The sequence below is a fragment of the Barbatula barbatula genome (genome assembly GCF_947034865.1).
Source record: "Barbatula barbatula genome assembly, chromosome: 11".
Lineage (NCBI taxonomy): Eukaryota > Metazoa > Chordata > Actinopteri > Cypriniformes > Nemacheilidae > Barbatula > Barbatula barbatula.
This window is the reverse complement of record NC_136774.1, coordinates 10,423,040-10,440,109: the sequence shown is the minus strand read 5'-3', so window position 1 is coordinate 10,440,109 and position 17,070 is coordinate 10,423,040. Positions and strand designations below refer to the sequence as shown.

Genomic DNA, 17,070 nt, shown 5'->3' with positions numbered 1-17,070 from the left:
GAAAAAGTACAGCTTGATTTATTTAGCTGGAAGTATGAAAGAATGCACCGCAGGAGACGAAGACAATACACTACTTTAAATTTTCTCTTCCTCTCTTCTACAGTCTCTGACACTCATTACCTTTTTAACTTTAGGCCCACGGGTGCTAAGTGTCTGTATGACAAGAACAAATCACAACAGAAAGGGAGAAAGGGAGAGAGAGCGAGAGAGCGAGAGAGGTCAGAACGTCTTCAGTCTCAACACTCCGAAACACGACTTAACAAATAATACATTTGCTCACACCACATCACCTATTTCCCCTCTCAACTCTATCTGTGCATGCTAAAGCCAACAACAATATTTCAGCGGCACTTGTCCCGATGCCTTGACAGCTTTTCTACAGGAGATTACACGAGTCAGCACACAGAGTTCAATGCCATTTGTCAGGGTCTGCGAAGGCAGAGATGTTCATATATTATGGCTTGCTTGTCCGAGGGACGGTCTCTCTGAGCAACAGTGTCGAAACTGTGAATAAATGCCATCACATCCCCTTCACGTTCCATTAAGCATGTTAATAAATAACAAGTTGAAATATATTCTTTACAATAACAAGTCAATTCTTATCATTTGTATGTTTTTAGTTTTTTCAATTAAATAGTACTTTTGACAAATATGCTGCCATTATATACTATAAGTTTGGACACATTTGACTGAATTTGTGTTTAAATGCGTATGTTTAAATGTATCAAATGAGCGATGCAAACCCATAAATTGTACTTGTGTACGGTCTTGTTTACACTTCAAGTAAATATCGTATTTGTTAACATTAGTTAAATTAGTTATTTTAACTAACACACCAATAGACTCTACATCTACAGCATTTATTTATCATAGTTCATGTTCATTTTAATATTTACAAAAATATATTTGAAAATAAAAGGTGAAATGGTTAACATTAGTTGATGCACTAGTGTTACATTAAACAAAGACTATAAATGAGGAAAAAACTATATTGCACATTGTTAGTTCACGCTAACATTTTATGTTAACAAATGCAACCTGATTGCAAATGTAACAACTTATAATAAAAATGACTTTAGGCTAAAAAGAGAAGCAAAATGTGGAGCTTATTATAGTTTTTAGTTTTATTACAAATTATTTAAATGAGCCTTTAGCTTTTATTCTTCTATTTGTTTTGCTGCTTTTAAAGATTTTTTAATGTGTTTTTTGTTTTAGTTCATTACTATAATTTTAGTGCCTCAACATATATCTTGCTAAGCTTAAATCAATTGTGATGAAAACCTTAAGCAGGTTGTATATATTGTTAAAATGACAGGAGACAGATATATCAATTAGCACAATGAAAGTGCTGCACACGCATGAACACATTTTCCTCATTTTGATCATCACCATATTGCTCTTGCTTGACATGTGTAAAAACACAAGGATCAACCAGAGACACAACCGAGAAGAACTACATCAAACTAGACAACACCATCTTCTCTGAGAAACACTGCAAGTGGTCTGTAAGCTCCACTGAGAACATGAAATAAAACCCACACTTTATCTTTTCCACTTTTTTGATGATATTTGTCTGACATGATCCACTGCAGGCAAGTTTAACAGAAAATGAATAAAATATTCAACATTAAAGTCTTGTTCGAGGAATCAAAGGCAGCCACACATTTATAATAGAGCGTTCATTCTTTTGTCTCGGTCTGCTATCATCTTCTAGTTTCCACCCATATTCTTTTGTTGGCACTCCTTTGAAAGACATCTTTCTTTGCTTTTGTCATATTCAGAGAACATACTTTCCTGAGACTCTTGTCCTTGATTAAAACACTGACATTTCTGTAAGTGGCAGATACTGATTCTGGGCAAGGAAGCGAGGGTCACGCCTGTGGTTCTGTGCACGGTCTAAGCTAACCTGTGATCAGACAGACTTTTGGAGCTCCCCGAGAGGGCAGAAAAAGGATTTGAAAGAATTTATTTGACCAACACCGTGAGCCAAAACCGAGCCTTGTGACACCTCCAGTCTTGCAGATAAAATAAAAGACGGGAGAATACATCTCTGCAGGTACTTATCAAAGTCTACATCACAAGTTGGCCAAAAGTAATACAAGTTCTGTGAAGCAGAGCTGAAGGAAGTTTGTTATAAAGAGTACATTTACAACACGCACATAACATCCACTTTTCCACTCAAACCAGATTAGAAATCACACAGATAGCACCTCTGTTGAATCTGTGTTACTAAAGTAAACACCGTTGTAGAGAAACTAAAGTTTGCTGATGCTTTTTGATAATTCACACTTGTGTGGGAGGGACTGCAACAAGTCACAGCAGCTGGTTTAAAACTAACATGAGGGCTACAGGGTATATCAGATGTACATATCACAAAAGGCACAATGCAGTGGTTTGCAATAATTGAAAGATTTGAATACTTTAAAAACACTCTCAGTTTTAGCTCTATGTAGATACCAGAAGAATAAAATGTTGATCATATAATTAGGTTTCCAGGTATAAAGAATGTGGCTTAGAGTAACAGAGAAATACAATAAACAGAAAACAAAATTCTTAAAACCAAATTAATAATATTAATGAAAGCTATATTATACACACTTCTTAAAACATCAAATATTTAAAAAGAAATTAATAGATAGTTTAAGTTTTTAGATATTCTTGAATGTTATTTAAATTGATTTACAAACTTTATTCAATACGGTATTGCATACTTATCAAATTTTTCTTCAATATTGAACAGCCACTGAAAGAAAATATTTGTAGTTTCTTGGTTCAAAATAAGTTACCTGGTTGCCTTAAAATTTTGAGTTAATTCAACTAAAACATATTCATTAACTCAACTCAAGTAAATTTGTTTTTTTACGTTTACATTTATGCATTTGGCAGACGCTTTTATCCAAAGCGACCATCATTGCATTATAATGTACATTTGTTTCTACAGTAAGTATGTGCGATACCTGGGTTCGAATCCATGAACTTCGCATCGCTAGCGCCATGCTCTAACCACCGAGCTACAGGAAAGCATATTTTCCGGCTTATATGGAGAATAGAAGTTGAATTTACTCAAAATTTTACAGTACAAGATAAAAAGCGCAATGGAAGTGATTTTGGCAAAACAACATCATATTGCAGCCCATATCTCTCGAAGCATCACATGACACACAAAAACGCTGCTTGCCAACATGTCAAGATCTAAATTATATATTGCAATTAGTGTGAAGATCGTGAAAAAATATATTCTGGATTGCAACTACAGTTAGAGAGGTCAAATGTCAACATTAAACATGTGCAGGCCGGCGAGCTTCAGTGTTGAACGCTCTCCGATTAAACAGAAACAGACTGAGATCATCCAAGCAAGCAGAAGGTAAGAACTTTCTATCTGTCGTTTGCCTTTAAGCATGCCAAATGCAGCAAAGGATTAACGCAGAATTACACCTGCTCGCCTGTGGGGGCCGCGGAAGCTCTCCGGTGTCTTCGTGCTGATAAGCGATCAGGATCTGATCCAGCGAGGATGCGCTGACTGTTGCCGATGGCCTCCAGCTTCAAAGACCTTCATCAAGCGTTGAAGGTTTCGAACGGAGCGTGTCTCTAACTCATCCTCGCACACAACCAGAGAGGTAAGTTTGATTTGCTAAACTGTTTCCCAGGAGGGTGATCAAATTTGGGAAAATAAGTGCGAGCGAGTGTGTTATGGAGCTGAATGCTGTGTAATCAGACCCCGTGGCTAGTGATTAATACCTGGGCGCTTGAGCCCGTATAAGCCGGAGTCTGTATGTGCATCTGCAGGCATGCCACAGGCTGGGATGGTGTGTGTGTGTGTGTGTGTGTGTGTGTGTACAGACACTTTAAAATTTTAGGCTCAATACTGCATAAATTCTCTCTCTACATTTCCTGCAGATGATTAACATAGGAAACAAAGACAGAGAGCAGTTATAGAGTAACCAGCAAAGATAAAGAATAACATTATACTTGTGGCCGAATTTTTTTTGTCTTAACTTAAAAAATTAAGTTACCCGGCCGTCTTAAAATGTTGAGTTTAATTTAACGGAAAAATATTAGTTATATCATGAATTTAATGCAAAATGTGTTATGTTATGTCATATTTTTAAGTTGAATTAAAAAAAATTAAGGCAGCCAGTTAACTAACTATTTTTACAGAACAACACCACAAAACCAGATCTCTTGTTCCTGTTGTTGAACACAACGTCATCAATTGACACACCTGAGCATCTAACCTGGATTGGAAGAGTGTCCGTATTTGTCTCTTTTACTTTTTTCTTTATTAAAAGAAGATTAATAAGCCGACTTGAAATCGACATCCTCCCCTCATTTTCAGTCCTTTCTAACCTTACCTATAAAATTGGCACTAAGAAAGAAAAGAATAAAAAAGTGTCATATAATTCAAATTAAGACCCACTCTAATATCCCAATGACGCTTGCCAAACAAATCGTGCATGAAAGGACAGATTTACATGCGCACGCACTCTCGCGCCGATGCCATTAGCAGAAATGCCTCGCACCTGTCTGTGGCCGCTGTATTAATGGCCGCCGAGGCAGTTTGTGGGTAAACTGTTCAATTACCTCAGATACAAAGAATGGGAGGGTGTACATCTGGACCATTGAACTGCCATTGCGCTGGAGATCGCATCCATCTATTGTGTCTTTTGTGCTATTTATTGTCTCTGCAGAGACAGATTTACAAACCCTTTCTGCTGTTAGCCTGACACGGCCATTCATTAGCATACACGTTCTTAAAACACGATGTGGCACTCAGGTAACCTTTTCCTGGCACTTTAATCACAAGCAAAGTACGTAATACGCGATGTGCTATAAAACACAAAACTATATTAGTCATATTTTCCCTAACTGAAACAGAACAGAAATGTAAGGTGGTGTTTTCCAATCCTTTCAGAAATTAAAACAATCATTAAAAGTGGCAGGAGGTTAAGCATGCTACGCGAGTATTGGTTGATATCCGCCTGTGGGGATGAGCAGTCTGAGCCATTTTTTTATGTTGTTGTTCTTTTTGGGCAATGAATAATTATGTATTAATCTCCTTTTGTGTTTCGATGTTAAAAGTCAGTCTTGCTAGTACATAGCAATAGTAATGGTTTATCATGGCACAGTAAACACTCAGTTGTAATAACTCATAGACACTTCAGGAGTAAAGCCATTTTAGAAGGAGACAGTTATGTCGAAGGACTTTGAAAACAAGCATTTTTCCTATAGACGGTTTAAACTTAACAACATACACAATTGTTACTACGCATTCACACTTTTGTGACCACCCAACTGAACTTGTGGTACAGATACACAAACAATGGAGTGCTTGTTGATTACTTCTGATAACAAGATACCGAGTAGAACCATTACTTGGCTAAACTTGCCACTCCAATAATTTGAGTTTATACTGCAATACCAAGCTCAGCCACTAGATGTACCACACAGTTTCTTTAAATCTGTCAAAACTACAGGACCAATTCAACAAATTGGTTATTTAATAAAATGAACATACAACAACATTTAACAAATCGTTTCTTTAATACAATTATTTAACAGTTAAATAATAATACAAATTAATATCAACAAATTCAATAAAATATAAAAAGTTATATTATTAGACTCTAGCCAAACACAAACTGTAAGTTATCTGGTGCGCCCTATGAAACGGTCTAAAGAAGTTAATGTCCACTTAAACAGAATCTGTTTGGATTGTTATGTTCAAGCATAAAAGATCCAACAAGAGTTTAACATTTCTATGCTAGTTGAAAACCTGCAAATATATGTACGGAATTAAACATTTTTAGACTGAAATAATGTCCATCTCTTAATGTATAATTGCAAACTGTTGCACTAGTGCAGTAGATCTATAAGCACAATAAAAGCACAATACTAAAAATATTGTAGAAAATGCCACACTAGTATATATAGGTAGGATAATATAGGTTAGCAAGTCCCACAAAATGATGGCGTTTTAGCACTATATCGATGGGTCGCACTGCTGCTCCCGACTTCAAGGGACGGCGCTCTCATCTGAATAGTTAAAGGCAAAATAGTAAAAATTTCACCTTTCAAACATGCATGTGATGTCTGCTGTGTTTACATAGTCACAATGGCTTCATGATTTCCTGAAATCTTATTTTTAAATCATACAACGACAATATTCGATATGTGAGAGGAAATCGATCACGTTCATGCTGTCAATCCTCATCATAGCATAGCCTACAGAGAAATGGCTAAAACTAGAAACACATCATGTTATATGCTTATATTGAGCGGTTATGAGGGGAACATGATCGTTTTTTGAAGATGTTTGCTCGTGAGTGAATTTTTTATAACGTAATGCGAACTTGCAAGTGCTACACCTGTGTTACAGTCATCTGCGCAGTGCGTTTCCATTGCGACATGGACGGAATATGTAGCGTTACCGCTCATGCGAGAGACGCGCGAACATCAAAAAGTGAATACGTATGTTTATATAAAAAAATTATGAAACAGAAGTGACATAGAAAGACGCATTCTGTTTGAATGGTAGGTCATAGTGCAACAGTGAAAAGAGACCCCACCGAAACATTGTCGCACCGCGTTCCGCAAATTGTTTAAGCTACATACAGCGGTAATACGGTACATAAAAAATTCATATGATAACAAAAATAAACACCGGTATTCGGTATGAACCGGTATACCACCGAGCACAATTTCATCATGAATCACTCAGTGGACCAACAAATAAACAAATATACTGGAGGCATACAGATGCAAACAATGGCTGAATGGACACTCACCTCACAGGTTTAGTTACAGATGACCACGCTCAAGCCACACGCAAATGTAATAATCATCCATTAAACACATGCCCGCTTGCCATAATTATTTTGGGGTTATTTTAACTACATTGAGCTTGTTGGCATTGAAGCATAGGTTCTCAAACAATTCCTAATAATAAATAAAACACAATACTTACCGAAGTCTGTGTGTGAGGACATCCAGCCGATGGCTTTAAGAGAGACAATAGCAAGAAGTCCAGATCCCACAATTGAGCCGATGCCGGAGAAGAAGAAGAACAGGCCCATTATAGCACTCTGCATTGAGCGTGGGGCTGCAGAGTACGCAAACTCAAGACCTACAAACACAAACAGATGCACGGATCAATAAACAACATCTTAAATACATGACCAAATCCCTTGAGATATCCAAGAAACTCTATTCAAATGTAGGTTAGACCGCATGGGTTACACCAAAAGAGATACTGAACAGCTGGAAACTATTTAGTTTAGGTCAAATTATTGTTTTTGTTTCATTCAGTGAACTACTACAAATATTTCGACCAACTTTAAAATAAAATGATTCTTTCTGTTAGCATTTAGAAAATGAAAACTGAAGAAACATTAAGGCAAAACAACAGTAATATATGTGTTAAGAAAACCTTTAGGATACTTTTTTTTAATGTGATGACCTGAATTTTTTATCGGCTTTTATGTGTCTTGTCATGCTGTCATTCTTTCACATTGCTGTTGAATGACTTTATGTCACTCCTGAGGTTTGATTTTGTTGAAATTCAACAGGCACGGGAGTGGAATGGCCACAATACATCTAGAAATGCTGAATAAATGAAAATTTTGAATTTGATATGCCCGGCTGGAACATTTGTCTTCATCATTCGATGAATTGCTACTATTATAATTAAAAATGTGCAAAAAAAAAAAACGTTTACCACCCACTTTCCTGTTAATTGTAAATTAGTTGTAAATTTTTAATGAGCCGTGTGCATATAAGGAGATGTTTGCATTAAAAAGAATGATAAAACTAGCCCAGCACTGATTCACTATGTACTGTATATCTGTTAAAGTTAAAATTGCAGTCTGTTAGCAAAAAGACATCGTATTTGCATTGAAACTGATTAAATTCGTCCCACTGTGTAACACATCTCTACACAGCAGAGAACAAAACCTCTTCATAGACGTCAGCCAAAAAGTGGGATTAAACCACTACAGCATGTCTTAAGGTGTGTGTGTGTCCATATAACCGTAACACTCAGCTGAAGGCCTGGCAGCGAACACGATTCTTAAACACCTACTCAAGTGCCAAAATCAGCACACATCTCTAAATATTCATTAAGAGAGAGAGATACAGAGCGAGAGAGAGAGAGAGAGGGGTGCTGAGTGTGAGAAATAAAAGAAAAAGTAGTTGAGGAAAGATAGAGGATGCAGAAAGGATGCAGAAGAAGAAGAAGAAGAAGAGATCAAATCGCTTTCTTTGACCCTGAGTGGTGGCTGCCGGCTGGCTGACATTGATAATTTCATGGCGCCTCAAACTTGTCATTTTTAAAATTATGGCTTGTGGGCACAACTGTCAGACTCGTTTACGGAGTGCGGTTAGGCCATGCATCTTCTCTGTGATAGATGGATAGATACTAAGAGAGAGAAAGAGAGAGAGAGCAGCATAAAAAGAGTTTAGAAGAAGAGGGACAGGGCAAACAGAGCAAGAGAGCAAGCGTCTAATCCCGTCCCACAATCCCACGCTCACGCCCTCACAAGAGCCTTCTCTGGAGACGTGATCATTAGGAGACGTGAGAAGGAAAGGGGCGGAGGAAAATGAATAGACTCGATAGAGATATGGAGGAACGTGGCTGCTCTATTACAGTGTTTACAGGCATCTACAGGTACACCTGACCTTTTCCAAGTGTTGTTTGTTTCAGAGACACCGTGTCTGTAGTGCAGAGATGTTTGCTTCTCAAAGGGCTGAAGAAATGCTATTAAAACAACCAAATCCATTAAAAATCAATACAGTGTAAACATACTGACACATCTTATTTTGGGTTTTCTTTCTTTCGCGGAAAAGAAAAACATGTGATCCATCATGCGACAGGCAAGGTTTAAAGGTAAAACTAGACAATCTAACAAACGCTGGCTTGTTTCAACCAATGGTTGGGTAAATTATACATAATCCAAACTGTTAAAGGCGGCGTGTCCGATTTCTCTTAGCCGTTGTTGATGGTCAAATAACCAATACGAACACACCCCTACCCCCATCTTTCATTTTCGTCAGCTCTCGGGTCGACTAATGTCCGTCCTGTGCACAATGAAAAATTTCGTAATTCGGAAATCGGACACCCGCCTTTAAATTAGCCTAGAAGTGTCTATGATTTATTACAACTGAGTGTTTACTGTGCCATGATAAACCATTACTATTGCTATGAACTAGCAAGACTGACTTTTAACATCGAAACACAAAAGGAGATTAATACATAATTATTCATTGCCCAAAAAGAACAACAACATAAAAAATGGCTCAGACTGCTCATCCACGTGGTCAAATGCGTTATCGGTATTGGTGCTAACTCAAACTTGCTCCCATTATTCACTGCAAAATTTTCTAAAAAATTATGAAAATAATGAAATTGAATTAAAGTAATTTGAATTAAATACACAGTTGCGTGAATTTAATACAACAGGGGTACATTATGACTCACTTTTACCCTCTATGTAGCACCAAATAGTCTCATTATGTGCTCACCAAAACCCATGCGAAAAAATGATTGGTGAGCCGTAGTTTCTTGCTGACACTCTTGGGTGCTTTACAAAGCGTTAAAGTGAGTCATAATGTAATGCCATTGTTCTGACTTCAACCAAGCAGAAATTCATTAAATGATCTCCTATTGTGTTTCGCATGTGTACTCTTTCTTTGTATGCTGCAGCCTCCTAAAATCACCCTTCTGTGACGCTATCCGTGAGACTTCATGTGGAGGTCAGAACGGTGCGTGACGCCTGACACGAGTCACGGAAAGAGATCTTAATAGGCTTGAAAAATAACTGACCACTGCTGCACAGGTGTTGTTTTATTCTTTGAAGCAGCGGTAAGAACATGCAGGTTAAAAGTGGAATAAAAAAGCGTATATCTTAATTTTGTGAGCATAGCAACAAGAGTCTAATGACACGGTCTCACGCAATATTACACAGAAGAAGCAAAAATAAAAAAAATAAACGCTGACCTTTTCTAGCTTCAGAGCTAAATTATTCAAACACTCAAAAACAACTTTAATTTCCAATACAACGGTTTTATTTTCCCCTCGCCGAGTTAAGCAGTGGCCGATTTCTCTTTCTCAGAAAACAACATTAGCCTTTAACATTTAACTTTTGGAGACAGCCGTATATAATTAAACTTCCCAGCGGAGAAAAAGCTCTGTCTGGTTTTAGGTCTGTCCCCTCAAACAGAGTACACACATCTAATCTCTGCAGGTGGCGCGTGAGCGCACGAAAGCGTGCCGCTAGAAAAATGTGAAAAATCGGACTCCTGAATCAACTCTCGCCTGTCGTCGGACGGCCCGCGACAAAGCGAGCTGGCAGTGAACTCCATTAAAGAGGATTTATTCAAACAGAATAGGGCCAAAGGAGAGAAATTTCCAGAGACATTTGTCACATTCTCGTCATCCAATTTCCCGTAGCTTCCCCAGAGGTTGAGTAAATTTTTAAGGGCTCTCCGTGCTATCGGGAAACATTTGCATTTCATGGGAGGACTGGGACACTGGAGACCTGGGGTGAGATGGAGAGTCGGTAGACTAGAGTATGAAAGTGTGTCAGCACACTGCCGCACAGATGTGAAGTTCTTCAAGATAAACCTGTGTTTAGCTTCAGCTGGAGTCACATTAAATCTTAGTCTAGTTGCCTAAAGGAGTTGAAGAGTTCTTTTACCCCAAAACAAGACAAGATATTTTGTTTCATAAGAATATTATCCTGTGGGTGAGCTTCTGGATGGTCTTCTGAATTAGCATGCAAGCATCATTCTTAAAGAGGAACACATCAAAAATTCAATTAAAGTAGTTCATTAAAATGAAAATTCTGTTATTGTTTATTCATACTCATCCCAAACTGAGATGACTTTCTACACCAAAGGAGAAATGTTCACTGTGCTGATTGTCATTTTGACGCAATTACAGTTGGAGACTCAGAATGAAATATAACATGACATAATATTTACAATTGATTAAACCAAATTGCCAGTTTGTGACATTTGAACGTTGTTTCTTACCTCAAAACTGAAAGTAAATGGTTTTTCCTCACGGAAGGTCCGCATTTGGAAAATATTAGCTAAGAAAGTCTTAAATTCACATTTCATGTCTGTTTTTTTCCTCATGTGCCCAGTAGCCGTGTAGTTAGTCGGGTGCTGATCACACTGCTTATTTCTGCGATTACAAAACTGCCTGTACATTATACCTTACATAATAAATACTTGTTTATTATGTGCCATAAACCACAGTAAAGGAAAGAGGTACGCTTTATAACACAAGAAATAAAACAGAACAGGGCACAATATTCGTTTTACCGTGATTATTTTATTTTTGTATGGGAAAAAGAGGATTTTTGCAATGCACATTTGGCTGTTTTTAGATAAAAAAAGGATGGTAGCAATATATCAGCGATATGACAGATCCTTTTTACATTGCTGAGCACTTTGTTAAGTCAAAACAACTCGATAGTGTTACACAACCTATGGTAGTCAATAGTGACCCAGAACTATTTGCTTACGAAAATCTTGAAAATATTTTCTTTAGTGCTCGAAAACTTGAGGGTGAGTGAAATATGACAGAATTACCATTTTTGGCCAAATTATTCCTTTAATTGCAATGCACTGTGATGATAAATACCATTTGTGATTTCTTATTTCATGTTGACTTGAAAACCGAGACCTGTAAATTCTTCAAAATGTATCCTTTCAGTTCACACAAAAAAAAAGTCAATAATGATGGTGTGTAAATGATGACAGAACGTTTATTTCCAGAACACATATAAGACTTAAAATAAAGTGATAGTTCACCCAAAAATTAAAGGTCTGTCAACATTTACACACCATCATTATTGACTTTGTTTTGTTTAAACTGAAAGGATACATTTTGAAGAATTTTACCGGTTCCCCGGAGTGCTCCCATCTCCGTTCTCTCGTCTCATTGGGGCATGGGCGACCACCCCAACCCCGAGGGAGGGGCGCCAAGCAAGCACTGTCTCAGGGGTACCTCCGGTCCGTGAGGGGCGATGGGGGTATGTAGTGAGGTAGTCTCTAGGCGCACCGGTCTCGTATCACGGAGGGGATCGGGAGCATAAGAGGACGAGCGACCAGTCAGTGAGAGAGGACCAGGCCTGGCTTTTAGTTATGGTTTGAGTGTGTCGCCGGCAGTTGCCCGAGAGGGGGCTGCCGGCTGTCTATTAACGTTTTTATTTATTAATTAAAAGTTCTTTTATTTTCGCCGGTTCTTTCTTTCCTTTTTATTTGAACTGTGTTACAAAATACTATGGGAGTCAATGTGGGATGAGATCTGTTTGGTTACTGACATTAGTCCAAATATTTTCCTTTGTGTTTAGCAGAAAAATAAATGTATCCAGGTTTCTAAGGGTGAGTAAATAATGACCGAATCTTCATTTTGCGTAAACTATCCCTTTAACATGACAAAATGGTATGCAAAACGTCACAGGTTTTGTATTTAAAAAAAAATTGCTGTAAGAGCAGCACTGCGTCAGACTGGTCTCGTCTGTCTTCCAAACCAATTCGTGCTCAAGTAACGTGGCTTATGCAAGAAAATGAGAACAAATGTGGCACACAAAACTCATCTTCATCATTCCACTGGGTGACATCCTATTCAGCGTCTTTAATCTTAATATTTGTGATGCCGTCTTCGCACCTCTCCAATTTCTCTATCATTTCTCAGCTGGCTGTGATCAGGAAGCGTCGGGCTGCCTCTTGTATTGATTCTCATAGCTTGATGGCTCTCTTCAGGTTTAAAAAGCGCCTGTGCAGATAGCGTCTTATAGCTTTTCACAATACTCCAACCCCTGGAGACGTGATGGAGGAGCGGAAGATTACACTTAGCCTTCCCCATCTCCCCATTCTGGAAATTCAATCAGGGGCCGCAATGTCCGCTGTGGACATATTATTGCAACAGCGCTGTGCCTTTTCCTTTCCATTTTTTTGGTCCGGAGATAAAAAATGAAATGAAGATGTTAACTGTTAGGGACAGCCACTATCCCCACAAGAAAGAAGAAAAAGACAGAAGTAAAAGAATATCCTTGTTTCTTTTAGAGCGAACCGCTGTACTAACTGAATAGGTGTGTTAGGACGTCCCTGGTTGAGAAGTACATACGCGTGTCTTGCGAAATGTTTCCAAGAGAAAAGGTTTCAGGGGACATAGAAGCACCTCAGACCCCTATTGACTGACCTTCTTCTGCACAATTCAAAAGAATATATTTTGACGAACATTGGTAACCAAATAACACATGACCCCATTGACTTTCCTTGTATTGACACAAAACCACTAATACATTTATCAAAATATACATGCTACATACAGGTTTTAAACAAATAAAAGATGACAGAATGTTTGGTGAACTATCCCTTTAAGTACAAAACAAAAGTGTTATTTATAGAGCGAGCTCCTTGGCGTTGGCTTTAATGTTCTTATAAAAGACCTTGACAGGTTCTGGTCTTGTTATTTGAAGGATCAAAAGACATGGGTAACAATTTCATCTTAAACACCAGTTCTTAAGGGCCAGAGGAGAAATACAGTAATCATCACTACTACATTCTCTACAATTCAGTAAGAGGTGAGTGTTTTTCCTGCCATGGCCATATGCTACTTATTAGTCTTGCTAGTTCATAAAGGCTAAGAGGGGGGATGGCAGTCTTTGATTTATTCTGTGTGCAGAAATGGGTGTGAGATTGCTTGTGTGGTGTGTACCTAGAAAGAAAACGGGAACATTCAATCACGACCTTGAAGCTGGGGGTTGGAAATGAACAGAATCGTGTTCTTGGGGAGCAAAACGCAAACAGAGCGGAGTTTGTAATATGTACAGTGGCAGGTGCACACTAACACAAGTACACCTGTGCTCAGTGCTGTTAGCTTGGTCAGAGAACAAATGACTCTAATGAGGCGTTTGTTTTAAATGGATGGTAACAAACTAGTTGTAAAACCAACAAATGCTGAATCATTTGGAGTCAATGTTGACTGTACAGAGCGGCTCATTCAGTTATGTGAACTGTCAGTTAGAGCCCAGGGAATTTCAGAACAATCCCACCCGCTCCCGCAAAGCGTGTGTTTCACTCCCGCCCGCACCCGCAATTTGTGCACTCGCTACCGCCCGCACCAGCGAACAATTTAGCTTAAAGAATTTAAACAATGTTGAGGTATGCTAATGTTCATAACAACAGACACGGAACATTCTCGCTTTAATATTCCTCTCTACTTTGTATACTGGCTCCATCCTTGCTGGCGAGCTATCATACTCGGGACACCCATTATTTGTTTTACCTGCCCAGTCCTGCCCGCGGCAAAGGTAAACCCGCCCGCTCCCACGAGATTTGCGTTGGGTCCCGCGGGACCCCAATCCCAATGCAGTGAGTCAGTACAAGACCTCAATCTATGTAATAATGTCATGAGGTCACTCACAGGAAACCCAAAATTCACACTTTGTGTGAATTGGCGGTGTTATTTACTTTAGAAATAAACAAGTAATGTCATGTTGCATGGACCTTATTTTACAGCCCAAAGGAATTTCCCGAGGGAATCAATGGCCTGAAAATGCTAATTCTCTATACTGAGAAAAGCTCTATTACTGAACCTAATGTATATTACAAGTTTTGGTATAATACATTGCACTTTGCAAATGGACAGTTTTAATGTATTTTATCGTTTTTGTGTCGTAAATTCAAGGGCCATGTTTCACAGAAAAGGCTTATCTAAGGCCTTAGTTAATTTAGGATGTTTAAGTTGAGTGAACAACTGACACTATTTCTCCCAAAGTTTGCATTTGTATTTATTTGCAGAAAATGAAAACTAGAGAAAAAGGTCAAATTAACAGAAAATATGTGTTTTTTCAGACCTCAAATATTGCAGTTCATATTCACTTTTAAGCAATACATGTATTCAGGTAAAGTAAAAAAATCAGATTTTTCGTTTGTCTTGTCATGCTGTCAGTTTTTCACATTTTCTGTTGGACGACTTGAATTTAAACTAAATTAAACCTCAGGAGTGACAGACACTGTACTAGACAGGCCACAATACATCTAGATAAATGACAAATCTGGAATGGTCTCTTAATTTTCTCCAAAGCTGCATTTTAAGATGTCAGAGCTAGTGATTTTGAATTGCTGCAACTACTGCAGCAATCGCAGCCGGGTAGGAGCGGGTCCACACTGCATTAAGTGTAATGTTTCTACCAAACTTTGCGTTAAGGGATTTAGTTTCCTTTCATCTACTTCATCATTCATCTTTAGCCCACTAGCTTTCTTAGGCTTCCTTGAATTCCAGCAGGAGCGAGATGTTTTTCCCCGGCCATCTTAAATGCGCAACTGGAATAATGTATCGCCAAGTGTTGATCGATCGGCGCTGATTGATACAGCCGCGGATTCCTTACCAAGCAATTTCAGCCACGGCTTGGACAAGAGCTGCTACACAAAGGCAAGGCGGAGAGGAGTTGACTGCAGTTTTTAAAGGACATGCATTGATTAGCGTGGTCATTAGGACAGATGAATGACCCTACGGAAAAAACTACAGTACACGAAAGAGACCGAGAGCTGGAGGACAACACACACATTAAACACTGAAAACTATGACCAGTTCATTAATGCACAGACATCTTGCTTGTATGCATTAATATATATAAGAAATAAAAACATGACCAGATTATCATTACTGTCGTAAAGTAAGAAGTGTTCGATCATTATCATTAAAGACCTGCCTTATATTTTTGCACATTGATTTTAAAAGATTGATAAACCAATATCCCCTCTAATATTCACACACACACACACACAGACACACACACACACACACACACACTCTCTCTCTCTCTGCTTCATCCAGACCATCATTGGAAGCTAAGCTGCAATAACAAATCGTTCAGAAATCGTCATGGAATTCACATGAGATATGCAAAAAAAATTTTGCCGCTGGATAACACCGAGATACAAACAACCTTAAGGCTAAATGACATAAAACCAGCGTGAAGCACGATGTGAAAAGCCTATTCGAAGATCTGAGTGTGAGGGTGTGTATGTTGTTCAGAAGGTTTTGGGAAAGTCAAATGTCAAAACCTCAGGTCCACCTACCTGCGATACTGGCGAAGACTTCACTGACGCCAATGAGGACGTATTGAGGCACCTGCCACCATATGGCCAGATCTGCTGCATAGTAGGTGACGCCACCGAGTGACTGCTCGATGGGATCTCGGGTCTGAATGATCTCCAGACGCTTTGTTTCTAAAATGCCTGTATGGGGCAAGAAGAACAAACATGGAGATGCATCAATAAAAAATATCTCATAACTGAATGCAAAAACACATTTGTGACCAGAAAACCAGTCATAGGTATCACGGGTATATTTGTGACAACAGCCAACAATACAAAGTTTGGGTCAAAATGATAGATTATAATTTTATTCCAAAAATATATTATAAGATATATAAGTATAGATCATGTTGATATTTTGGAAATTTCCTAACATTCATACAGCGGGTAAAATAAGTATTGAACTTCCATTTTTTCAGTAAATATATTTCTCAAGGTGCTGTTGAAATGAAAGTTTCACCAGGTGTCGGTAACAATCCAAATAATCAAAACATACAAAGAAAACAAAATAAATAAGATCAATTTATTATACGTTATATACGCTGTAAATCAAAACAGAATTTTTGTGAGTGGATGCAGCACGCCTACAAGCTTCACTCGCTGCTGCCCGCTCTTGGGTAATGACCCACTCAAGTTTGGTATTTATGTAAAGCTCAGAACTCGTGCTTTCGGGTTCATCTACACTCCACAATGTCAAGACAGCGGTAAACCAATAAAGAGTGTTAAAACAAAACTGTTTCTTCTTAGTAACGGCCTGCTACATAGCCTCTGATAGACAACAAATTTCCAAATAGTTGTTTTTCTGACAAATATTGCCATATCCCAACAAACTATACATCAATAGATCGCTTATTTGTTCATCTTTCAGCTGATCCATAAATTGTAATTTCAATTTACAATTTACAAATTTTATTTGTGTTAAGTTAATTTGTTCCTCTGGGTTTCATTTTGATGGAC

General features: G+C 38.3%; 1 protein-coding gene across 2 annotated transcripts in view; it reads right to left on the bottom strand.

Moving 5' to 3' along the window:
• slc15a4 (solute carrier family 15 member 4) overlaps positions 1–17,070 on the bottom strand; it is a 49,722-nt gene that overhangs the window by 11,600 nt on the left and 21,052 nt on the right. Inside the window, exons 7-9 of one of the 2 annotated variants that reach the window (XM_079468090.1) lie at positions 16,096–16,254; positions 6,965–7,123; positions 5,527–6,033 (exon numbers count right to left, since the gene is read on the bottom strand). In XM_079468090.1, the coding sequence (XP_079324216.1) occupies positions 6,014–6,033; positions 6,965–7,123; positions 16,096–16,254 (338 nt within the window). In that variant the 3' untranslated portion in view covers positions 5,527–6,013. Of the gene's footprint in view, positions 1–5,526; positions 6,034–6,964; positions 7,124–16,095; positions 16,255–17,070 lie in introns of those variants that run through there. The other variant, XM_079468089.1, reaches the window with a different exon arrangement.